The sequence below is a fragment of the Aethalodelphis obliquidens genome, unplaced genomic scaffold (genome assembly GCF_003676395.1).
Source record: "Aethalodelphis obliquidens isolate GAN/ISIS:26980383/991018 unplaced genomic scaffold, ASM367639v1 scaffold20, whole genome shotgun sequence".
In the NCBI taxonomy this organism is placed as follows: domain Eukaryota; kingdom Metazoa; phylum Chordata; class Mammalia; order Artiodactyla; family Delphinidae; genus Aethalodelphis; species Aethalodelphis obliquidens.
The window spans coordinates 15606409-15633651 of NW_020837964.1; the positions used below are offsets into that span (position 1 = coordinate 15606409).

At 47.3% G+C, this 27243-nt stretch overlaps 1 protein-coding gene across 3 annotated transcripts in view; it reads right to left on the reverse strand.

The window, feature by feature from the left end:
- ZFHX3 (zinc finger homeobox 3) overlaps positions 1 to 27243 on the reverse strand; it is a 242655-nt gene that overhangs the window by 102634 nt on the left and 112778 nt on the right. For all 3 annotated transcript variants that reach the window (XM_027119415.1, XM_027119417.1, XM_027119416.1), the window contains exon 4: positions 847 to 1078. In XM_027119415.1, the coding sequence (XP_026975216.1) occupies positions 847 to 1078 (232 nt within the window). The remainder of the gene's footprint in view (positions 1 to 846; positions 1079 to 27243) is intronic.

The window sequence follows — 27243 nt, forward strand, 5'->3', positions numbered from 1 at the left end:
AGGATGGTTTGATGACGGGAGGAAACGGGCTATGATAGACTGACGTGTGAACAGGAGAGGGACCAACACAGAGTGCTCTTTCAAGAATCTGAAGATGCTGTTGGAGAGAGAGAGTGGGACACAGGATTAAGGGAGGGCTTTAACCATAAATCGTTTTTAAAGAGACAAATGACTGTCCTGTGCTCCTGACCAGAGAGAAAGGGACTGGAAGGCTAAAAAGATAAGAGAGAGGGGAGATTCTACTGAGTGAGGTCCCAGCGGGAGTGAGAGTCCCATGGGGAAGGAAGGAGAAGGGGACGGCGGGTGAGAGGCCAGGGTGGGAGGCGGAAGCGCGGGGTGAGCTCCCCTGGAAAGTCTCCACCCTCTTTGTGAAGTAACAGCCAGCACTGAGCCAGGAACAACTGGGTCGCTCTCAAATACAATCGCAATGTTTATAGCAAACACATGTTTCGATCTTCTTTGAAGTTCATTCTTACCGACCAGACTCGAGGTCACACAGCGCCCATTCTCAATACTGAGCAAGACACAGCTTAGCATCTGCTTTATGTCGATCTGAACCAAAAAACTGAATCTAGAGCGCACTTCAGAAGAATGTGGGGAGAGGGGACAAAACACGGTCTGTTGGCTTTTGCTCCCTGGGCAGCGGCTTGTGACACCTGAAGAAAAGTGTGGTGCTAAGTTCCTTTAAAAAATGGGAAAAGCAACAATCCCTGCGTGTCCCTTCAGAACACAATGGTCAGCTGTGAGGCTAGTCATGGACGTGACGGCCAGCTGCACCGAGCCGAAGCCCTCGGGAGGCCACTGCCCGGGCGGCCCCGGGCCGCCCATGCCCACGAGACCACTCACCGGGGTCGGTGGAGGGGCACCTGCGGATGGTGAAGATCTGCCCCAGGTCTTCATCCTCCTCCGGAAGGCCCTTCTGCAGCCGCTGCAGCTTGCGCAGGCTCTCGCTGCGCTGATGCTTCATGGAGCGCACGTGCTGGATGAGGTTGAGCTTGGCCTTGGTGGAGTAGTTGCACAGGACGCAGTGGTAGTAGCAGCTCTCGCCCTCCACGCCGCTCTCGTGCTGCTGCAGGTGCTACAGGGGCGAAAGAGAGGGACACGCCTCAGGTAAGCCACTCCAAGCCCACCATGCCCTGGCGGCAGCCCGAGGATCCCTTATGGGGGCTGCTTGGTTTTCCCAGCGCGTCCTTCCCCCGCACTCCGTGAGGACAGGGGAGCAAGCTGACCCTCGTTCCCGTCTCCCTCACACGTGTCAGAGTGCTGAAAACGCTGACGGATCCGACCCTCCCAGTATAAAACTGGTCTTCCTGGCACAATAATTAAAGGTTCCTCCTTCCACTCTCCAAAGCGTCCTGCTTTATTTAGAACAGGGGTCGGCAAGCTACGGCCCACAGGCCAAATCCACCCTGCTGCCTATTTCTGTAAATAGGGTTTTATGGGAACACAGCCACATCGGTTAATTTGTGTATTGTCTATGACTGCTCTCTCAACACCAGAGTTCCACAGTTGCGATAGAGACTGTTTGGCCTGCAAAGCCTAAAATCTTATTATCTGGCCCCTTATGGAAAAAGTGACCAGCCCCTGTTTCAGGGGATGGCCCACATAGTCACCTTACCTGTAGAGAATCTCAGGTCAGTAACACAGAGGCAAAGCTGCTGTTTGGCTACTTCACAAGAAAGATGACTCAAGTTTTTGTATTTAGAACTACAGACTATTAGGAGAACCCAAAATTAGGTTTTCCCCTGGCTTAAAAAAAAAAAAAAGACAGAAAAGTAAATTTCTCCAGACTAGTTTCCCTGTCAACAGCTCAAGGTCATCTGGCTTAGTGCTCAGATGGTCAAAATTACAGTCGGTGCTGTGTTTGTGTCAACACAGTGCTCTGATTTCAGAACACGGAAGCCCCAGAGCTGGCAGAACGCAGGCACACACAGGACTAAAGTCCGGGGCACAAGACAGTGGAGGCCATGGAAACAGTTAGCAGAGCCCAGACTTCTGCATTTAGGAGAAGGCCTCAAGATTATCCAGGCACAACGTTCACATCCTTTCGGGGCCTCTGAGAATATGCTGAAAGCTGTGGACCCTTTTTATTAGCAGTTAGGGAACTGACACGCTCCTGGTACAGGAAGGCCGCCTCCTTCATTTCAAATGATTCATTTTAGGGGAAGAGGGAACCTTTCTATCGGGTGCACATAAAGCAGGAGAAACAATTCCAAAAAGTTTAAGTGGTTGACCCAAGGTAACCCAGCTAGTTAGTGGGAGAGAGAACGAGAAGCTGGGTCTCACGTCCCCCAGCATCCTTTTGGAGGAGGAAATTCAGATCATGTGTTTTATGGGCTCATGTTTCCACCTGTCCTTCCTTCTTTCTCCTCACCCTCAGCCCCACCTCTAGTCCCCAGAGCCTGGCCCAAGGGACTAACTACACAGAGCGCACGATAAATGCCTCAGCACTTCTTTGTCCGGCCCCTCTCACTTCTGCCCACACTTGTTCTAGTTGATGCCCATGCCTGATAACTGTTTCTGGTCCTGCTTGGATATCTTTCTCGTCCACGTTATGCGGTGAGACACTCAGAAAGCACAAGAGTCAGAATGTCCTGCACTCTGCCTCATACTGAAAATACCACAGTGGCCCCAGCAGCACTTCCCATTGGATGACATGGCTCTGAGGCTCATGTGCTCACACGCACACATCCTATGTTCACGGAAAAAGTGTGAACATTCCAGAAGCACGTTTGGACCTTGTTGGAAGAGGAAATAGGAATGCAACAATAGAGTGCTGTAGAAAAACTACACTACTATGATCACTTTTGCTCTGGGGCCAACTTGCAGATAACAGAGTGAAGGGCTTCAGCAGTACCAAGAGAGAACAATCCCTTCTGTCCTCGAAATGGGTGAGTAACACACTCAAGTGCAGAGCCTTGGAACAGAGCAATATCCTCCCTCCCTGCCCCGACCCCGTAATCGCTGTCCTAGAACACTCACAACCAGAAGGAGTTTGAAGAACTAGCAAGCTCAGTGTTAACTGTCAAATTATAACAACTGAAAATATAAAGCGACTTTTCTTGAAATAAATTTGAGCTGATTTTTTTTTTTAATCGTTTATCTTCAATTTACTGCCTCTGACATAAGGCTCCTTACAGAGGGTTTCAGGAGAATGGAAAGCACCAAAGCAAGGTTTTCTGGAGGCTGCAACCTTGGGAAGAAGGAGAGTCTGATGGGCTAGGTGGAAAGGAAAATGATGAGCTCGTCCATGTTCCTTCTCCCCGACTTCTCCACAGGGGCCCCCGAAAGCCAAAAACTGCACCAGGATATTCCTGGGAGCAAGGGTTTGGCTTGGGATTGAGGAAGAGGAAACTTGTACAGGAGCCAGACACTGCTGCCTTGGATCACTAAGACCAAAAGAATGACATTCATTAAAGTTTCAACCAAAACTGACTGAATGAAAGATAACGGGGAAAATACCCATGGCATCTACAGCAGTAAGTTCTGTCGAGGGGTTTTGGTGGTATCATAAACTATGAAATCAGAGCAAGTACCATTAAAGCCCTAACCCCAAATTCTCATTACTTTCCCATGAAACAGGACTTCCTTGCACTAAAGCTCTGAATCTTAAACATAAAATTTTAATATGGATGTGAGGGTTCTTTTCCAAACAGCTGGGGTTTCTAGTCTCTGAGCCAGAAGAGAGGATAACATGGCCAAAAAGTGTTGGATGGGAGTTGTCAGATGTCAGATGTATTTTGTCCTCAAATCCATGGGTTCCTGGGTGACAGGGCTGTATAAACCCTGAACTAAAATAAACACGATGCTGGGGACTCCTGTTTAAAAAATAATTGTATAAGGATGATGTCCCCAAACCACTACACTTGACTCATGGTGGTCAGTGGCAATCTCTACTGCCACCAGGAATTCTTCTGTCTGCCATGTGAGAACCATTTTGGAAGGGAAACGGTTACATGCTACAAATGGTAGAGAAAAGAATAAAAGGAAATGCGGAAAACAGAGCCACGGCCTTTCCCACTGATCCCAGTGCAGGGAACATTTAGGGTCCTCTCGCAGAGACTTGCACAGAGGCGTGATTCAAACTTCCAAGCTTGCTTTTGCACTCCAAGTTCATTCTCCAAGACGTACACACAAAAGTCCAGAATAAACTATTTCTCCATCCTAGGAAACACCTGCTTATAAAGGTTATACCCAACCCAAACTTCCACTCACAACTGGAGTCTCTTGAGGTCTACCTGCATGTCACAGCTCCTGTCCTCACCACATCTCGTAAGCTCGGTAATTCTCAGGCTGTCCCATCTCCAGCAAACGGGGGCCCAAAGCGAGCAGCAGCGTCCTGGGGCCTGACTTCTATGACTTCTCCACACCATCTGGTCATTTCCCAGGCCTTGAGTGGGTCAATGCCCTGACCTTGTGGGCCAGGCACCCTCTCCCTCCCAAGATGCCCTGGCCCATCCCCAGAATTCCACCCTTGCAACCTGCCTAATAAGACGCAGCAGGAGGGGATGGGGCTGCAGAGGCCGATGAGGACTCCACGGGGCAAGCCAGTCGGCCAAGGACATGCTTTCCCTGCAGAAGAGAGTAGACGTTTTCATTTGGAGAAAGAGGGAGAATGATTTTTCCTGTCCCAGCTAATTAGAATACCGTCAATTGGGATCACAATGTATTTAATTAAATTCACTGTAATATACGGAGAATCCACCAAGGCACAAATCCCAGTGGAAGACTCAGCGGAGGAGCTGTCTGCCTCCTTTCAGAGTTCTTGCTCTCCTCTGCAGGCAGGAAATTCTTCTCCCACGCAGATACTGGACTCCCCCAACACTCTCCCCCTCACAAAGGTTGCCCATCCTTGGGAAGGAGGACCCAGGTCTTGTTTGCCTTTTTCCATTTATTTCTTTACTCTGTGCTCAAGATTCTTAACTGTTCACCTCTATCGGGTCAGGTGTGCAGTTGAAAAAAGAAAACAGAACAATAACTTCAACTGTGGTTAGCGTGCTACACGTGGACCCAAAGAAAACTGGCCACTGAGCCCATCAGGCGGGGTTTGGTTTTGGTTCAATTCTAAGCATCTACAACACATGAGACACTATGTAAACACACACACACACACACACAAACACACACACACATACAGACTATGCCCTACCCTAGGGCATGACCCTGCAGGTAATAAGGCAGTGATGGTGGTGACTTGGCAGACAGGCCAAGGGATATAAGGAGGGCATCCCTTTAGTGTGAATACCATTGTGAGAATACACCCTCCAGCTGGACCGGTGAAAATCACTGGCTCACTCAAGAAAAATCAACACCTACCTACCAATGAACGATGAAGAAGCAGGACCAACTAGTAAATCAAGAAAGGGAGAACTACCCAGCTAAAGAAGACTGGCAACCGAGGTCCAACCAAACTCACTCGGTCCAGCCAGCCTCTCCTACAACCTCGAACAGTGAACCACCTAGGGTTTCCTTGTTTTCCCCCAATCTCACTGCTGTTTTCTAAAGTGCCTGCAAAACGCCGGGTTATATAAACTGCAAGTGTACCGTTGTTTCCACCAAAAGAAACTTCTACACGTGGCAAGAGGATTTATTTCCTGAAAGCTCAGAGAAGTACAAGGACCCACAAGAAGGGAATAAGTATCCAGTGTGACTCATAAATGGAAACAGAGAAAGAGCCCAACAAACTCCAACTTCTCCAACTGACCACTATGTGGCAGAAAACAGACTGTCCTCACAGCGATCGAGTAGGATCTGGATTCACACACACTAGGTGGGCAGCACCTGTGCTGGAAGTGAGCGAGCGGGGCTCCCTCACACTGGTCAGGGACCTTTCCTGTCCATCTGTCTGATCCTGTCGGAGCACGTATAGTTTAAAATGCTCGTCCTGTCCTGGTTTAGCTGGCAGGCGACACTTCCTGTGCGCCTGACACGGAAACATCCAATGTCCCACGTTTTCCCTTCTGGGTCTGGTTCCGAGGGAAGAACTTGGAAAAGAAAAGACCTCGATACAACAAGAGGCGCCTTGAATAACAGGCCTGGCACGTGAGGCCGAGTGCAAAAAGCAAATTAATAATTAAAAAAGAAAGGAAAGGAGCCAGCCCGCGATATTTGTGGGATCCCACCCCACTGGCATGTTGGGCTCGTCCACCCTGGCCAACGAATGAAAGTCAAAGAGACGAAAAGAGGGCTCTTGTTAGAAAATAATTCATCGTGAAAATCAAAAAAATGTGTTCCTGTTACTTGTTTCCCAGGAAAACTAACCAAGTTCTGTCAGAGGACATCGATTTCTATAAATCTGGAGGGGCCCCGGCTCCCTCCTCCTCAACAATAGGAAACTTCTAACATCTGGTTCTTCGTGCATGGAATGCAAAATATTGATCAGGTTCTGTCAAAGCCTCCCCTTTAAAGGAGAAATGGACAAAGTACACTCTGACACACACACACACCCACACTCACAAATGAAAACACACGATTCACAAATGAAGGTTCCTCGGGGAATAATAACTGTTACCATGAACACACAAACGCCCACCCCGCTCACCACATTCTCCCATGGGTACAACGCAACTGCACTTGGAGGACAAAGCAAACGCTGAAGGTCCCTGATGGGGTAAAGCAGCTCCCAGGCATCCCTCCGGGCAAGCGGCAGACCAGACACTTCCTGCATCACAGAGAAGAAGCCCCACGGCGGGCGCCCAAAAAGGTCCCTGACACATCTGTGGTGCTCGGAAGTGCAACCCGGCACGGGCAGGTAGAAGAGCCTCTCAATCCATAAAACAGAGGTCCCCAGTGGAACAGGTCGCTGTTGCGTCAGGCCTCTGGAGGGAAAAAACGTAACCACAGCAAGCCCGGGGCTTGAGGTAGGACTATGAAAGTCTCACCAACACTTCCAGTGAGAAGAAACAGGAAGATGAGGGTCCAGAGTGAATCTGCTAATTACCCAGTAAGATGAAATAAGGAAGGAGTAAGCAGGTGTTAATTCACCATCACACCCGTGCACGGCATTTACTGCTGAGGAAGCACCTTCACACCTTTCATTTTCTCATGACACCCCGACATGGGCAGCGTTTGGCTCCTGTCCTTGGAGAAACCCAGAGCTCCAAGAAGTCATGTGACTCCTTGCCCCCAAGGTCCCACAGAGCATGGAAGAAATGCGACTGGAACCCAGGGCTGGAGGCCAGGTCCACAGCTGTCCAGCTACACTGCAATGACCATGGGGTGCTGGAACACGAGACTCCCCAGACCCAGGTATTCACTTTGAATGCCTAAAAAAGAAATTGTTTCAGGTGTAATGCAATCCAGAACGGGGGTGGTTAATTTTTTTAATCAGGGGTTGTGTTACAGTTCCAAATTTAATGTCGCATTCTTAGGAAAGCTTCCGGAAGGTCAACCTAAATATATATGTATTCTCTGTTTCATGTTGGCTTTTCACCCACTCATGCCCTCATCCCCGGCACCTGTTAATTTAGTCCTATTTCACGGCAGGAGCCCAGCAGACGGCGTTAAGATATAAGCCCCAACCACCATTTACAAGAGAACGTGAAAGGAAGTAAAAATATTCCCTTAGATCAATCCATTTGCGTTGCTCTGACCTATTTTCTAGTTTCTAGGCCAGTCTCCTCACGCCCTGGAACAAGCCATGACTGTTCGCTCTCAGCACCCGAGCTCCAAGGCCACAGTCAAGACTTTCTAACCCTGCATCTCTTCGCTGGCATGAGTGATATTTCCTCATTCAAAAGTCTCAAGATGAATGTTCCTTGAGAGAAGTATAGTAAATTCTAGAAAAAAAAAAAACAGCATAAATCTGCAATCTATAGGTTGTAGCGGCCTTGGCTTTGAAATCTTTTCTAGAAAAGTCCAAGCATGGACTCTCGCAGAATGTTGATGCCATCCCTAACAGGTTTCATTTCCCTCTGTTGGGAAACCTCCAGAAAGGAGTGTGGCATAACTATACACAGAGAGGAAGCTGATAAGGGGTATAGGAGTCCTCCCTAAGGAAAGGGCCCATCGGAGCCTGAGGTCTCAAGCCAAATAAGGGCTAGTTTCCACGACGGTCAAATGAGCATCTACGTAAACTTGGAAGCAACGGAGGTATGTGGTGGGGAGGACAATAAAGCGGGTCCCACAAGGCTAACATCAAACTGACTAATCCTCCAGGAACTACCCACAGCTCCCTGGATCTGAAGATCAGCCCTTCACTCAGGGCACTGGCAACAGTGAGTTCATTAAGATGTGCTTCTTCCCTCACGCTCCTTTCCAGCTCTCACAGGTGTAAGTCCCCACACACAACGAAGGCCGCCATATATATGCCACTCAAGCTGGTCCTCATTCAGCTCCATGTCACACTGTTGTCACAACGGTGGTTTAAGGCGAACTCTGGATTAGGGCAGGCCAGGGAAAACCCTCCCTCTGTGCTACCTTCAGCAAACTACACACACGGGGCGGGCCTCAGGTGCCTCATCTGCAATGTTGGAACAATAACAGAACCCCCTCATAGCACCACTGGGAGAGGTCAGTGGGATGACTCGTACAAAGTGTTCAGTACAGTGCCTGATGTATGCTGTGCCTTCATAATCAACGAGACCATTATTATTACTGCCGTTATCTTTCAAACTAGTTAAGCTTTTGGGATTAGGAATAGAAATGAATGTCTACTGAATTTACCAATTTGACACTTCCCTCCTTATGACCAAACTATCCTGCCCCCTCCCTGGGAACCACCACCCCACACCACCCCCCAGGGCCAAAGAAGAATCCCTTGTTGACAATAAAGAAACTGCGATGTACAGAAATGATAAAATAGAGGGGAAACTGCACACACACAGGCCCAACTTCTTCCTTACAAGAGGTGCTTAATTTTTCTTTTAAGTCCCTTGCCCAAGTCGTGCAGCTGGCGCAGGCAGAGCCAGGATCACACCCCAGGTCCATGTCCTTGCCACAGAACCCCATCTGTTCTCTCTGGATCTCTCTGCCCATGAGGCGTCAATACATAATGAAAATCAGAACCCTTGCTCTTTTATCACATCTGCCAACATCCCAGGTGAGAACCAGGCAAGGAGAACTTTGCTGAAAAGGCTGCAGACATGGCGCTGATTCCCCAAATCCGCTCTGAAGGATTTGCTTATTTGTATCTCCAACCCCATGACAGTCAACACAGCAGGAAAAACATACTTGTCTGGTGGTCAAAACAGGTGCATTACTTCATCTGTAAAATATAGATGTTTATACTTGCCCTGTCTTCCTTGGATGCAATTTTAAAAACCACATGAGCAAACAAATGTGAAGATCGCTCAGAAGGTGTGAAGGACGACCTGAATAGCTGGCACGGGCATCATCTCTTTACCTTGAGATCAGATTTCGCTTCCTCACCTCTGATTGGCAGGTACACCACCGTGGGCTTGGTGGTTAATGATGCAGACGTGTTCCAGCTCAGCGGTCCTCTAACTGGAGCGTGCATCAGAAGCACCTGGGGGGGGGGGGTGCGTCATGCCGCAGAGTTTCGGGCCCACCCCAGGGGTTTCTGATTCACCGGGTCTGGGGTAAGGATGGAGAATTTGCACTTCTAACAATCTTCCTGGCGGGATGCTGACGCTCCTGGTCTGGGATCACCCTCTGAGAACAGCTGCTTTGGACAGCAACTGCCACAGAACAGAGACCTAAGTCAGAATACATGGAGACACTCCCCTGTAAAACGGAACATTTCCAAGGCCTAACATTTCCGAACGGCCCGCCTTTTCCCAAAGAGTATTTCAGATTCTAGCAAACTGCACTCGATAAATCACGCGATGCCTGCACACCAGAATTTACCCCTTCAATGAGAAAGTCACTCGGAAGCAGCTGCCTGCTACTGGCCTGCTCCAGATACTTCATAAAGTCGGAACTGGCTCTATTCATCTTCCTCTCCCCTTTCGCACCTGCAGTCTAAACTTTCGTGGGGCTGTGGCTGAAAGCGTGACTCCTGATGGCGAGGCGTGAGGCATCACTTCTTCCTCGCGAGCCCTGCATCCTGCTGAGTGCACCTGTCCAGATGTCTTGCTGGAACCGAGCCCATGGGAGAGCTTCCACCAAATATGAGAAAAATAAAACGGTCTTTAAAATTCCTCCCACGCTCTTGAACTTTCTAGCTGCTGCTGCTGAGAGCGTGAATTTGGTGCTCAAACCTGGAGGCTTCTCTTGAGCTCCCACGATCTGCTGACAAATACCCTCATCACCTTCATGATGAGAGAAGAACACGGGCCGCCAGCATGAGATGGGCAGGGGGCAGCGAGCACGCACAGGGCTGATTTCTTCCTCATAAGAGGGGCTTAATTTTTTTTTTTTTTTTTTTTTGCGGTACGCGGGCCTCTCACTGCTGTGGCCTCTCCCGTTGCGGAGCACAGGCTCCGGACACGCAGGCTCAGCGGCCATGGCTCACGGGCCCAGCCGCTCCGCGGCATGTGGGATCCTTCCGGACCAGGGCACGAACCTGTGTCCCCTGCATCGGCAGGCGGACTCCCAACCACTGCGCCACCAGGGAAGCCCGGGGGCTTAATTTTTATTTCATTTTTTCCCTTGAAACAGAAAATGGGAAAGTGACCAGGCACGAGAGAAAAATTCCCTCTAAACAAATGCCTTTGATGTCGCTCATTCTGGCTGCTAAGACATTTCACCCTTTCTCCTTAAATTATGTGGATTTTGTTGAAGGTTAAGGAAGATAAGTTACACTTGTGGGAGGGGGACAAGGGACCGAGAGAGGAAAGAGAAAAATGCTGCTTTGAGGAAGTGGAGCTGAGAGACCAGGAGACGGCTGGCGGCAGAGTGGACGGCCACGTGGTGAGATGGGACACAGTTTTGCGAAAGATGACACGGCTAGTTTCTCTGCCCTGCTTTCAGGTTTCCACTCCCCCCCCCCCATAAATAAGCCAGACAAACACCCTGTACACCAGGTTGCTCTCCTTCCCCCCCTTTTTAAGTCTCATTAAAAGCCGATATTGTTCGGCCTCAAGATGGAGAGTTCAGCATGGATTTTACTGAACGTTAAATCAACCAGCAAGCGTAGCCAGCAAACTCTGTGGCACTTTAACTTTAAATAATGCAATAATTATTGAATTTCCTTTTTATAACTGAAGTGCTGGAATGTAAACAATGGGGCTGTAATTGCAGGAAGGGGGGATCAATAGAGGCAATCGTTTTCAGCCATGTTAATTGTAAATACAATTGCTCCAAGATGTCAGACTTGTTCTCCCTGCTCCCAGAATCATCCTAACGGATGACAGAGTCCAACTTTCCCATTACAGCTGTTCGTTCCTTTAAGAGGTTCTCAATCAGGTCTGATCAATCTGTCAAGATAATGCATGGAGTAAGTAAGACTCTTCCAAACACAGGCTCCCAATCAATAGCCCGGACCCGCTTAATGAGGTGGGGCTAAGGCCCAGAGGGAGGTAACAGCCCCCCGCTTGCACCTAGGTCTGGCAGGCTGGCTTCCTCGCACGGTCCTGATAAACAGATCAGCCCTTAACGAGGACATTAGTTATGCGCGCTTCAGCAAGCAGCAAGGCACCCGTCCCTGGGGACAGACGGACAGAAAACAAAATAGATTAACAGAAAACAATATGGTGCCAAATTAGGTCCAACTGAAGACCTTTCCCTCCTCCTCCTGCTTTTCTTAATTGTCCAGCAGAGTGGAGGACATCAGTTAATCATCCCAATGGGTGTGAGCTCGAAGCACGGGAGCACCCGTTGAGCTGGGGGATCTCTGGGTGTCTGCCCGTTTCCCGTGGGCCCTCATCCCCTCCACCCCGTTTCCAGACTACAAGAGGGGCCTCTCACAGAAGGAGAGAAGGGAGACCAGGCTGAATCTTGATTCCTGACAGCGACAACGGGGGGCCACGGACTGACGCCGGACAAGAACAAATCTGCTACTCTTCGCAGGCGATGTCAGTGTTTGAGATCGAGTTTTGGTCCTGAGAATGGGTGAGCCCTCACAGACAAGGAGGAGGAAAGTCAAGAGTCTAGAATCCCAGGGCTTTCCTGGTGGCGCAGAGGTTAAGAATCCGCCTGCCAACGCAGGGGACACGGGTTTGAGCCCCGGCCTGGGAAGACCCCACATGCTGCGGAGCAACTAAGCCAGTGCACCACAACTACTGAGCCTGAGCTCTGGAGCCCGTGAGCCACAACTACTGAGCCCACCCACCTAGAGCCCATGCTCCGCAACAAGAGAAGCCGCCGCCGTGAGAAGCCCGTGCTCCTCAACGAAGAGTAGCCCCTGCTCGCCACAACTAGAGAAAGCCTGTGCGCAGCAACAAAGACCCAATGCATCCAAAGATAAAAAAATTAATTAAAGAAAAAAGAGTCTAGACTCCCACTTCACCTGTCCCAGCATCTTTGCAATTGGCACAGGCTCTGCAGGAGTTTGAATTCCCACGAGGATAACCTGGAGGGCTCCTGGGGAGTCTGGAGAGCCATCTTTTCTCCCTTGGAGGGCACCGTGTGTCTGCACCCTTGTTCCTGCTATGACTGGCTAGGGAGACAGCCCACTGGGGAAGTCCTTAAGAAAGGGCCATGTAAAGGAACATTCCACCAAGAATACAGCAGTGCCTTTTCCCAGTGGCTGCATGGCTTAGATAGAGCAGGGGTTCCCAAAGTGTGGCCCTTGGACCAACAGCGTCAGCACTTCCTAGGAACCCTTCAGACCCTGTCCAGGTCTACGGGAGCCTCGAGGGTGCAGGCCGAGCTCATCTGATGCTTCCGATGCAAGCTCATTTAACAACCACCATCTTAGAGGATGAGTAAGTTAGCAAGTTGGTCCTTTCTGGATCAGAAACAGTTCAGTGCCCAAGATATATCTATAAAACCTCTATTTTCCCTGAGGTTTGGATCAGGGCCCACCACCCATCTGCTCCAGAATGCAAGACCTCTGGGAATAATGAAACCGAAGGAATGAGACCCATCTGAAAACTCCATTTTATTAGTGGGAAAAGATCACGGAGTGGGTCACACTACTGAATTTCAAAAGTTAACCGTTTCATATTGTGAATGAAGTAAAATGAGAATAACCGTCTTTTTAAAGGTCTGCGGATGAGCAGAATAAAAGAAAATAAATATACAGCTAGAGAGAGCAGATCCCTCCTTTGTGCAAAGTCCTGGCTCCCAGGCCACTCCTTCTCTGAAGCCCTTCCCAGCCCCCAGCTCCACCTCTCCCTCCTCTGGGCCGGCAAACCGCCAGGAGCACTGTCCACACTGTACTCATCTCACTGTGTTTCAAACCACTGCTCCTCTGCCACACTGTCGACAGCAGCTCACAGGTGGGGAGAACTTTCTATCTCGGTACCGGGCAGAGCTCCCAACCCACAGCAGGTACTGAAAGATGGCCGGCTGAAAGTCTAAACAATCTCCTCTGAGGCTCCACTGGGGCTCTCAGTCTTCAGCTGGCCACTCAAGACCGAGTCCAATTCCCTCCCTCCATCTCAGATTTCAATCCTCCACTCCACGCCACACCCCACACACAACTAGACGGCTGGCAGTTGCCACCCTCATCCACCAACCCTCATCCTTCTGGTCCCGGCGCCTCTCCTGCTTGGAAACTCTCCCCAACACCCTCTCCACCTGCTAAAGGGCTGCACAGCCACTGGAGCAGGCAGATAGCACCTCGGCCTGAAGTCTTTCCCCATCACACCTGAGCCAGAACCCCATCTCCTCGCCTCTGGGATGTCAGAGCACAGGTGACCCCACCCAAGCCCACTGTGAGTCATTCTTTTCAGGAAATGCTTCCCTGGACTTCCACACGGGGCTCTGCAGTCCTTGATGACCCAGATGGGACGCTGGGGCTGAGGGAATAAATATGTTTGCTAATATACGCTGCTCGTTTAAATAAGGGTTTTTGGCAGGAGATAATGACTATAAATGGCTGCATTTAGTGACTTATTTCAGTATATTTCAGTATATGTCCTCCCTCCAAATCAGTCAAATGTCTCCCAGCCAGAGGCCAGCTTAGTCGGTCACTGTCATTCTATCCTCCATTTCGTCTACACCCCTTGCCGTATTTACATGGGTTTAATATCGCTATCCTCTTTTACAAGAGCTCTTTTACTATTAAACTGACAAATAACTGCAAGACTTGGAGATACTGAGAAACAGCTAGAATGTCTAGACGATCACAGAAACCGCGGGTAGAGAGCACAGAGCGCAGATGCCTCTCAGGGGGAGTAACTTGGCCACGAGAACTCCGAGGATGAGTTCACAAGTGTCCACTGCGCCTCTGCAGATAAAAACAACTTAGTACGTTAGTTTAGTTCTAAACATAAGATCCTACGAGAGACAACGGAGTGAGGTGACAGTGCTCAAACATCTGGAAGGAGGTGGCCGAGTGAGCACCCCCAGAATGCATGACAGAGCAGCCGGACTGTCTCCAGATTTGAAGAATCAGGATAAGGACTTTTTTTTTTTTTTTTTTTTTTAACACACACATACATCTTTATTTTCTTCCCGAGCTTCCTGTCCTCCTGTATGCTGAAAACTGCTGCTATCTGGACCCCAAGGAACTGGTTACGTCTTACACTTTCAGCAATTTTCAAGTTCTGGGACCTGCGAGGAGGGAACCATTCTCCACACGGGCTCAGAAGCTGAACGCTTAGCTGTGCCCCCCTCCCCTCCCAGTTTATGCCCAACCTCTGGGCTCGTCAGCCTGCTGACTGGCTGGTCCCACTTACGACAGACCCTCCACAGAGTCTTCCAAGCAACTTGGTCCAGAGATGCCATCTCCCAGCTCTGCTCTCAACCTCCCAACAGAATGTGGCTGTGAGGGCAGTCAGTGAGATATATTTTTTTAACCGTATTTTTAAATGGTGAAATACACAGAGGGTTTTCATCAACCAGCCCACACTGACCAACACATCCTTTCCCCATTTTCATCCAAGTTCACTCTGGTCCGGCAGGTCCAAGAACCGCTGTGAGGTGGGAAGGACCCAGAGCAGAAGACCTGCTGGAGGTACAGTTTCATCCTGGACAGACTGATGGTTTACAAAACCTGCTGGAGAACCGTGAGGGATCTTCCTCAGTGAAATCCAAGTTTCAGAAAAGTGCATCTGTAAGACTGGAAACTGGGGAAATTTCTTTGAGCAGCATGGTGGGGTTTAAGGTGGGGCTAGAGGATGTTGGAGAAAGGCAGGACTAGGGAGAGGATGGCTGGAATCCTGCCAGCCCTGGGGCACCAAGATGCTCTGGCACGCACTGTGCATGTTAGTAGGGACTGTGTGACTGGGGCACGGTGACATTTGGACACAAACCGGCCTGCAGTTGCTTCCCGGAGCTACAGTATTAAGATATGGCCACTCATTCACACCTTAATTTGTTAGGTGGCAGCTTTGTGGAATCTCAAATCCAGGAGGCTACTCTGTATTCATACAGAATATAGATACTTTTTTTAGCAGGTGCTTTAAAGGCAGAGAGTATTAAAATACAGATTTTTCAATGACCTTTCCAGATTACTCTATAATAACATGAGGCCAGAGGAACCAACAGCCGGTCTGGTTTCTGGTGACACATATTTTTACGGCGGTCTTTCTTCCACCTTTGGACTCATTCATTTCCTGTTTGTCTCTCCACATTCCTGCTTCCTGTTTCCCTCATGACAATGAGAGAGACTATAAATCTTCTCTAAACATTGTTTCCATCATTCTCTGTAGGTGAGAAAGGTCCTCCACTGGAGCATCTTTTCACCCTCTCCTCTACTGCACCACACCCATCTCCAGCCAGCTCTGCTGTCTACTGACTCAGTCTCTCAGTGGCTTCTCAGGCGCGTGTGCGTGTCTGTGTGCGTGTGCGCATGCGTGCGTGTGCGTGCATGTGTGTGATACGGGTCACGCCACTCCCTCCCGTGCATACTTCCCTCCCAGCTCAGCCAAACCCTACTTCCCTTTCTGAGCATCACATCTCCGCCCCTATTTCTGTCCACGGTGATTCTTTCTCCTCTGAACTCAAAGCCTCCATCTCACAGCACGTCTGAAACCCTGAGCGACGGTTATCAGCTTTACGTACGTGGCACATTCCCCAAGAGACTGGAAGGCTCCCGAAGGCAGGGACCGTGTGTCCCCGTCCTGGGCGCACAGCAGTCAGGTCATTCCGCAGCGAGAACACAGGCTTAGGAGTTGGGAGCCACGCAAGGGAGACGGGGCTCCGACACTGCGCTCCCTCCTCAAGTGTAACGTGGAATAAGGTTGCCACACGAGGCGGGGCCGTGAGGGTCCGGAGAGTAAATCAATGTGAATGTACTTCATAAATGGTCAGGCAGAATTAAAAGAAAAAACGCTGGGTGATGAGAATCGGTTGGAGGGGGCACCTGAAGACTCAGCAAGCCTTCCCCACCATCTGATTTCATTGGGGTCCTAAGTCTAGACAACGGCGAATTAATTACTGGATCACCCGTTCACTTACCTCGCTAATGAAATCATCGGTTCTGCCGGGGAGAAACCGGTTAGGAGGACTGGCTAGCCCCTGGGTGTGAGTCCTACTGGTGCCAGCTGCATTCCCAGCGCCAACATGACTCACGAGATGACACGAATTGCCAGTGGGCTTTGTTATTATGTGACCTTCAGCAAGTCACCCTTTCCCGCTTCAGTGATGAAATCTGGATGGCAACACGAAGAACCTACTTCACAGCGTTTCGGTGAGGAATGACGATGTCGCACAGCTTGTAACGACCGGGAAGCACTCTGTCTTTGTGGAGAGCTATATTACTTAACATTTAGAATAATGCCCACTGTTTCAGGTTGAGAAAGCATTCAGATTTTAGCTAAACTGAAGGCTGAACATATCCGTTAATGAGCAGTGTCCTTCCCATAGAAACACTGAAAGCTACTCAGTCTACTGAACAAAATGACTAGCAGTACATTAGCAGGAAGCTGATGCAGGTTTAGTTACCATGAAACCAGGGTCATTGCATCCTGATAAGCAACTTCTTAAGATCACAGAAATACACCACAGCCGACAGAGCTGACAACTGCATTTTTAAGGGTGGATTGGGGCGAGAATAATTTGTTAGTCCACAATTTTCCCAGAATTCATAAAAATACCACCTCTTAAAAGACATATTTCTAAAATCTAGACCAGCTGTCGGCCAACTTTTTCTCTAAATATCTGGACAGTAAATATTTTAGGCTGAGGGCCATCTGGTCTCTGTCACCACTGCCTAACCCTGCCACCAGAGCACAGAAGCAATGATGGACTGTGTTCCAATAAAACTTTATTTATAAAAACAAATAACTGGCTGGATTTTTTCCATCTAGTAGCCATGTGCTAAACCCGGATGTAAAACTTTGAGAAAAATTTACCCAATCATTCAGAATATCAGTGAAGAGGGGAGAACACACACACACACACACACACACACACACACACACACACATACACACACACATACTTTGTTAATCAAAATAAGTTCCTTCCAACTTGTCAAAACTCAGTAAGAGCCAGACATGCAAACTTGTTATAAAAGTAAACTGTTTCAAACTGAAGGTCAATAGTAATTCAAGTACCATTTAACTCGGAATTATGAAATCACTCCAGAACAGTTAAGCTTCATCCTTGTTTTCAGGCGTTTGAACGTAAGAACTTGTGTATAAATGTGCTCTGTAGCTGGCGGTACCCGTTCTCAAGTTCCACATCTCAGTCTATAACCACCGTGAACGATGCCGCATGAGTGAGAGTTAAGGTTATACATTTATTCAGAACTAAACAGTACCTGTAACTGATTCAACTTTTAACCAACCTAATGACGGAATTACTAATGACAATAAAAATGTAGGTGTCCTCTGTGCCCTCTAGCAGATGAAAATAATCCACGTTTAAAGAGCCAGGGAGCAAAACGAAAAGGTGAAAAATTAGGTCGTGATGGTTCCTGTGTATCATCCTGCACACCACGCTTCTCTTTCCTAAGCATCTCTTAAAAGGAGAATGCCAGCAATGATTCTGACACCCGACAATGAGTGCTCAAGAAGTCTGGATTTAGAGAAATAAAATATTTAAACGTTCTCTCAATAACACCATCTATGTTTATATAGCCCTATAGAGACTTCAAAGGGTTTGGTCCTTCATTAGTTCAACTGATTCTCACAACTACCTTGTGAAATTAAGGGGATACAGATGCCTTTCTTCACTGTCTTGTGGACAGAGGAGAGAGTTAAGTCGAAGATGACAAACTGGCAGCAACTGGGGAGACTGTGGGTATGAGCTGCAAAATTCTTGGAGTTTTAAAAAATTCTTGATTCATGACTAACACTTTAAAATCTGTGACTTTCCCATGCAGCTGAGATTTTCAGACTCTGTTTTACAATTATCTGGATAAGATGGGGCAGGTGCATGTATGATGCCTGCACGGCCCCCGTGGGCACCTGGGTTGGTCTCCACTGGGCTGTACCATGTGTAAAAGAGAATGGGACTTGTGAGTGGGGGCCGTGCAAGTCGACCCCGGGTCTTCTCATCCTGAATTGGCGTTGGTGACGCCACACTGTGCTACACTGTGAATAGCCCAGTGCAAAGACCCCCCTGAAAACCAGCACCTCTGCTGGAGCAGCAGAGCACAAAACCGAAGGCGAAAAGCTGAGCTACACCACGCTCGGGCGATAAGGGTGTTCAGGATGAATATGGCTTCGTGAGGGAAGCCAACTTAGTTCTGCCACAGGAGTTAATATTTGCTAATTGGTAGGAAAAGGTAAAATTAATGAGGACATTAACATAGCTATTTAAAAACAGCTCCATGTTCCTCCCATTGTAACACATGGAACTATCAGGAAGTAATTGAGGGAAAAGGACACTGTCAATTCTCAATTAACTGCATGAATGAAGTGCTCAGTGACACGGATAATCCAAGTCATTTACATTTGGATTTAGAAAGTAACATCTTTTTCCCTCGGAAAACTTACCTTCCTAATCACGGCTTGCCGAATGTGATGGAGAAATCAGTTTCCCTTCTCTGTCAGAGAAAAAAGCTGCTTGGGAGACTACAGAAACTGCCAGGAATTTCAGACCTGCCACAGATAACCCCAGGCAGATCAAAGAGTGGTGGTCCAATATGGTAGCCATTAGCCGCTTGTGATGACACACATTTGAATTAATTTCAATAAAATTTAAAGTTCCATTCCTCAGCCACACAGGCCACGTTTCAAGTGCTCATAGCCACACATGGCTAGTGGCTACCACGTGAGAGAACATATAGAACACTTCCATCATCTTGGAAGTTTCCAAGGACAGCACTGAATTCTAGGTGGAGGATAACCTCTTCCTTCACGGATTAAAGAGAAAGTTGGGGGGAGGGAGATGCTATGCTGGTACCTTCAGAGAAACAAAAGGGAACTGTAACACCTGACTCTCTCAGCTAGTTTAATTTCAAGCCCAATAATGTAGACTCTTGTCTAGGGAATAACACACACAAAAATAAGCATTCCATTCTAAGTAAAATGAGGCTTTTTTTAATTAACAAGGCGGAAAAACTGGCGGATAAAAGGTGAGGCAGGAAAGCCTGGTTTTGAGCAAACATTTGCCATCTGTACCTACACCTAGTGTGGCCACGCAGCGAAAGGTAAACAAGAGAGAGACGGCCACCCCGCGGGGCCCGCCCGGGTAGGTGCCACCGGGAGCAGTGTCGGACCCAGTGTCACTTCACATCCTCGTTAATTACCTTGAAAGGAGAGGGTTAGTAAACAGCAAGTTAATTAAATTCTCCGACGATGCTAATTTGGGAGGCTTTCGTAAGACTGGCAAGGGCAGAGGCAATATAAAAGGGACCTGGATGGGTTAGAAGTCTGAGTGGAAAATAAAATTAAGCGCCGGCTAAACAAACACCGCTTTAAATAAGTCTTATGGAAGAGCCAAAATGTGTCCAAAAAGGAATCTGGAAAATTGAGGTACTAAAATGAAAAAGGTTTGCAATGTCTAAGGCATACAAGCAGAACAGGAGTAAAAGAAGGCTTTTTACAGATGTTTAATACAAACGTTTACGTGCCCTTAGAAGGTCTGGGAGGAACACCAACTGTTCACAGTTGCTGCCCTTGAGAGGCGTGGCCACAGGGAACAGGAGGCGGGGAAGGGCCTTCCACTTTAACTTCACATTCTTTAAAACTGATGACTCATTTTTCAAACAAGCACGTAGGATGCGTTATTTAGTTGTTTTTTGTTTGGTTTTTTAAAAAAACTTCTTACTTTGAAATAATTTTAGATGGACAGAAGAACAGGATAGTACAGAGTTCCCACGTGTCCTCACCTAGCTTCCCCTGCTGTTAACATCTGGCGTCCTAACATCCGGAACATTTGTCAAAACCAAGAAATAGACGTTGGTACAATACTGTTACTGAAGAATAGACTTTATGTACTTACATCGCTTTTCCACTCACGCCGTTTTTCTGTGCCAGGTTCCAAAGCAGGATCCCACACAGAGTTTACATGTTAATCTCCAATCTGTGCCAGTTCCTTCGTCTTTGGTGACCTCGTCACCTTTGAAGAGTGCTGGTCAGCTGTCTATAGAGCATCCCTCAATTTTGATTTGTCAGATGTTTTCTCAAGATCTGACTGAGGTTACTGCATCGCATGGTGGGGGTGGGGGCGGGGGAGGACATGGCCATCCACATGACTAATCACTGGTCAGGTTAACCTTCATCACTCAGAGAAGGCGATCCTGCCAGGCTCCTCCACTGGCAAGTTACTTTCTTTCCCTTTCCATACTTGATTCACCAGAAGTGAGTCGCTAAGTCCAGCCCACAGTCAAGAGGAGGGGAACGAAGCTCCACCTTCTGGTTACTATGCTGTTAAATAAGATTAAACTATCCCTTAAAAGAGATCACTTTCTCTTCGTGCAAACAGAAGTATCTAAGGAAGATGTCTGTCTAGAAGGTCAGAGTTGTTTCTTTGTTTTCAATATGTGGATTGTCAACAACACAGATGAACAAATGTCCACAACTGCAGAGCCCTCACTCTATGCCAGGCAGCGTCCTGCCCACTTAGACATATTAACTCATTTAATCCTCAGAACAGCCTGATGAAAGTGAGGCTGCAACATTATACTGACCGACTGGCACAAAGAGGGTCAATCGCTTGCTCCTGTTAACACAGTTATTAAATGGTGGAGCAGGATTCGAACTCTGGCCTCCTGGCTCTAGACATCATGCTGTCTAGAGAGCTCTCTGTGATCCTGCTTCTCAGTATACAACTCCCAAATTTCAGGACAGTCAAATGCAGCAGCAAAGTGTAATTCATGGAGAAGAGTGACTTGGGGCAAGATGTCAAGACCCAAATGGGGACCTCCCTGGTCGTGTAGTGGTTAAGAATCCACCTCCCAATACAGGGGACATGGGCTCGAGTCCTGGTCCGGGAAGACCGCAGATGCCGCAGAGCAACTAAGCCCATGCACCACAACTACAGAGCCTGTGCTCTAGAGCCCGTGAGCCACAACTACTTAGCCCGCGTGCCACAGCTACTGAGCCCGTGTGCCACAGCTACTGAGCCCGTGTGCCACACTGAAGCCCGCGTGCCTAGAGTCTGTGTTCCACAATAAGAGAAGCCATTGCAATGAGAAGCACGCACACCACAACGAAGAGTAGCCCCCACTCGCCACAACTAGAGGAAGCCCGCGTGCAACAACGAAGACCCAATGCAGCCAAAAATAAATAAATGAATGAATAAATTAATTAATTTTTTAAAAAGACCCAAATGGGACAGCGGCTTCTCTGGAGAGAAGCACACCCACAGTGGCGTTCCTAGGATCAACACTGCAGGGCTAAGTAGGCCCAACAAAACCAAGATGCTCTGGGGCAGGGGGTGGGGGCAGGGTTTCAACAGAAGACAGTCCTCCTTTACCTTTAGAGAGAAGCAGGGAATACAGGACACCTGAGCTCGTCAAAGGACCTCTCCGTCCACGGGCATAAAAGACGCTCAAAATCCATGGGCCACAACGCTTACTGATATCCCAGCCCACGTGTCACAGAGACCAGCTTGGAACTGTCTCCCGCAATAACAAGGACTATTCCTACGCTTCTGAGGGTTCACTGTAACACCCTCAGAAGACACTTCTGGAGTCAGCAACAGAGCACAGAGGTCAAGGCTGGAGCAAGCCTGTCTGGCTGGGGAGAGAGAGGATATAAGACAGAAAGAGACCAACCGCCCAGACGGGGGAAGACACTTGGCCCATGACCTGTCCCATCTGCAACGTGGGCTTGTTGAATCCCAACCGTTAACTCTTTGATATACTGACATCAGAAAGCAACAAGGAAACGAGCTGTTTCTAGAAAAACAAGAAAGGAACCAGGAACGTGTGGGCAGCTGCCGCCTTCCCCAGTAGCCCACGTTACTCAGTTCCCACACTGAACTTTACCATTATCCTTCGCCACAGAGAAAAACGATGAAGAATCAAGCAGGGAGCGATGAATGTCCCTTTCCTGGATGCCCGCTCCACACCACTGTCCTCTCTAAATATCCCGTTCATTTCTCCTCCATTTAACTCTTGCTTGTACTGTTCTCCAATTGTTTCACCTGCAAAAATGTGCCTTTAAAATGCCACTAATACAGAACTATGTCAACTCTAACACCACCCCGATCCCATCTCACAAGTGGACAGAGGGCAGGTCTTCTGTCAATACCCAGAATTACAGAACAGGGAACAGAAGGTACAGCCTCTGGTGCTTGTCTCCATGTAAGTTTCCCAGATCAGCGCAGTCGGCCTCTGTTTAAACACATCCATCGAGCTAGGTCTTAAGAGGAAAACAGAAACACCTCCCCTCAAGACGGAGTCTCAGTGTGCATTTTAAAAGCGCCTAGACATATTCTATTAAATGCAGAGGAGTGCTGGGACTTCCCTGGTGGCGCAGTGGATAAGACTCCACGCTTCCAGTGCAGGGGGCCTGTGTTCCGCCCCTGGTCAGGGAACTAGATCCCACGTGCCACAACTAAGGAGGTGGCGAGATGCAACTAAGGAGCCCGCCTGCTGCAACTGAGACCTGGTGCAACCAAATAAATAAATAAATAAAACAAATGCAGAGGAGTGCTGTTAACAGCGGATATCTGAATGCCTACTGTGTGCCAGGCACAGTTCTCAGGGCTGTTCAAAAAAGAAAAAAGACATTCATCACCAACCACCCCAGAGGTAACTGCGTAACATTTCAATGTATTCTTTCTCATGCATTTCAAGGTTTTACCTCAGTCGGAAACAATAGAATAATATTCAAGAGGGGCACATTTCCCAATTTTTCATGGCACCAAAACCTGAAACTTATGGACTGGAGCATGATGTGTGGCAAAAACCTAAAATCACTTAAGCAGATATTTGTAAGCGCCTAGAAAAGTAATGAATCGCTAGAAGTAAACATACGTTCAACTGTATTTACAAAACAGAAATGGACTCACAGACTTAGAGAATAATCTTATGGTTACCGGTGGGGGAAGGGTGGAGGGATGAGATAGTTAGGGAGTTTGGGACTGACATGTACGTACTGCTATATTTAAAAAGGATAACCAACAAGGACCTACTGTACAGCACAGGGAACTCTGCTCAATGTTACGTGGCAGCCTGGATGGGAGGGGAGTCTGGGGGCAGAACGGACACATGTATATGTACGGCTGAGTCACTCTGCTGTGCACCTGAAACTATCACAACATTGTTAATCGGCTATACTCTAATATAAAATAAAAAGTTAAAAAATAAATTTAAAAAATTAAAAAAATAAACATACGTTCACCAAGTGCAGAACAAGAGGCTAATATCTTTCTTTCCTTAACTCTCCCCTTTACTTCCCCCCCAAATAATACCACTACTGCTCTTATTACTAATACTGAACTGGTGGATCAGCAAATTATTAGAGATTAATGACATCTGATTTTGTCTCCCATGATATCCTTGTGAATAATCTGGAAACAGGAGGATCTGATTCTAGTATATGGTAGGTAGTATGGTAGTATTTACTATACTGAAAGGACATGAATGTGGCTGAAAGGACACTGATCCTGAATGAAAGTCCACCTGGAGGAAAATGTCTACAGGAGAACACAATGATCTCACTGGACCTCTCTTGTCTAACAGTTCCAGTAAGGTGCGAATAGAGACAGAAGTCCTGCCTATCAAAAAAAACGCCACAACCATGAGTCTAAAGGTCATAGAGAACAATAAACAGGTGAAATTTAAAACACTTAAAAAAGATGACTGATGAAAATCATAATACTTTAATACTAGGCAGTACGAAACTAAAGTAATTAAAACAGTCCTGTATGGGCCCAAGCTAAGGCAAATTAATGAAACAAAAGAAAGTATAGGAACGGATCCAAATAAGAATTTAGAGTGCGATATGGTGGCATGTGTAAGCGCTGCAGGAAAGGATGGGTGGGTTGCATAGTAAGTGGGGCTGGGGACGATAACTAATTGAGAAAAAAATAAACATGGAGGGATCCTTGCCTCACAACATACACCAAAATAAACTCCAGATGGATTACGGAGTTTAGTGTCAAAACATGAAACCATAGAAGAACTAACAGCGAACATAAGTGAACATGATCTTGGCAGGGGAAAGGGATTTCTAAGCTTAACAAAGGGGAAGGAAGCAGAAATGGAAAGACTTCACTACATAAAAATTTGTAACTTGGGAATCTCAAAACACATAAACAGTAAAAGATAATGATAAAGGACGGATGAAACTGTAACAGAGAACAAACACGTGTTTAGCAGTTTTTATACAGAAAGAGCTCTTCTAATTTGTTTATTTACATGATATATTTACCAAAATATTTTTTTTTTTTTTTTTTTTTTTTTTTTTTTGCGGTACGCGGGCCTCTCACTGTTGTGGCCTCTCCCGCTGCGGAGCACAGGCTCCGGACGCGCAGGCTCAGCGGCCATGGCTCACAGGCCTAGCCGCTCCGCGGCATGTGGGATCCTCCCGGACCAGGGCACGAACCCGCGTCCCCCGCATCGGCAGGCGGACTCTCAACCACTGCGCCACTAGGGAAGCCCCCAAAATATTATTTATAATAGTAAAATACTGGAAACAACATGAATGTTAAGTGGAGGGACAGCTAAATAAATCACGGCATCTTCATACAGTGGTGCACTGTGCAGTTATTATCATGCAGTATAAACATATTTAGTGACATCAAAAAAAATCAAACATTGTTAAGCTAAAAGCCAGTTACAAGATATAGCATCGTTCAAATTCTAAAAAATAATAATATCCCATCTGTACAGAAAAGGCTAAAATTACATATGCCAAAATGTTTAAAATTAAAACCATCTTTGAGATGAGATTAGGGATGATTTTCTCTTCTGTGCTTCTCTGCATTTCTAGAAGTTTTTTTAAAAAAAAAACAACAGACAAGAAATACTTTTGAACTCAAAAATAAAAAATAAAAATAAATAAATGAAAAAATATACATACACAGAAAGAGGACAACTTTACAGTCACATTTCCAGCTATTATACACATGGGACGGTGGCCAGCACTGAGACAACACAATCAACAGGATGAAAGAAAACAGCAATAAATGTCAAGTCCTGTCCTCAGGTTTAGGGGACAGAGAGGCCTGGTTTAATTGTCAACTCCGTGAAAACAAAAACCCTGCTCATTTCAGGGGACCACAAGTTCCACAGAAGCCAAGGGTTTGATTTGGTTTCTTAATAAAAGAACAGAAAGTTAGTGATTCGGTGTCTATACCAAGGAAGGAGAAAGACTCTGTAACCAACCAGTGAGGTTCAACCGAGAAGACCACATCCCACAATAAGCATCGTCACCCGGGAGACGCATCCACAGGCAAACACGTCAGAGGCGAGTGACGGGGATGATAAGGACCTTGGAAACCATTTCATAGGAAAAATTAGAAACACCAGAGATGTGTACTCACTTGAATGGAAAAGGGACACGCACAGGGACAAGGGACAAGAAGAGGTGGGAGCACAAAGCTAAATGAACTACAGCACCTTCACGCCGGGCTGCCCTGTACAGCCACGAAAAATCAAGGGACGGAGGAATATTTAGGGGCCTCGAAGCAGCACACGCGGCAAAGTTGAAAGCAGCCTGTTACGAAATGCACACAGTGTCATTTACGTTCTACAATGAATAACAGCAGGAAGACGCTCTTTTGGGGGTGGAACAAGAAACAACTGTCTCTACCCTTGCAGGCAACCAAGTAGACAGTATCTCAACAGAAAGGATTCTAACAATTCGGGGTGCCCCTAGACTCCTGTATGTAAAGAAAGTGGAAGCACTCTGAGAACTCGATGACTACCGATTAGAGGTATTTCTAGAGGATGTTCCTTCATCAGGGTCGGTACTTCCTAAATGCCCTTCGAGGACCAGGAGCTTGTCAGAAACATAGATCCCTCGTATTTCCCCAGCCCAGACTCAGAGTCAAACTCATAGGCAAAACTCCAGAAACTGGACTTTAAAGGATCCACCAGCCGATTCTGATGCACAATCAGGTTCAGAAACCCTTGGAAAGGTGACATCTTTAATAGGTTTTTAAGAAATATCTTTTTTTTAAGGCAATATTGAAAGAAACAAAAGAAGTCAAAATCACCAAATTCTGTCACCAAGATGAACATTCCTGGCCAATATCCATCTTGACCTCTCTAATCTATATGCAGAATACATCACAATTTCACATAAATGGAATAATCTATATATGTAACATTTTATACTATGTTGAGACCATCTTTCCAACTAAAAGATACATATGCACCATCGTTTTTAACAGCTGCACAGCAATGCACAGCAAGAACGTTCAGTAATGATTTTATGCAGTCCAAACGACCACTTTACCAACTTGAAAAAAAAAGAAAAGAAAAAAACCCTTGAATTAAACAACGCTGTAATGAGGAGCATTTCAAACATATCAACGACCGTAAGTCGGAGTGCCTCATAAGAGACTAAGGCCGCTTTACATTTGGATACACATCGGCAGAAAATCACACTCAACTACATGCTCACCAACAGGACACAGTGGCCCCTGGATTCCCTCACAATTAGCAAGATGATAAACATTTAAGGGGAAAACTGCCAGTCTGTGTGGAACCTGCAGAGCAGTTTCCCCAAATGGAAGAGGACAACCTTCTTAAGTTTTAAAGAAAATCCAACAAAGATCAGGAGAAAACCTCCTTGCAGAACGCACGGGCATTCTTCGCCTCTTCACTCCAGAGCCCAGTTCTGAAGTACATACCCGGCCCTCTCCTACTCCCCCCTCTCCTACTCACACCCAGCACCAGGCTCCGACACAGGACGGTAACAGGGCAACAACCAGCAGAGC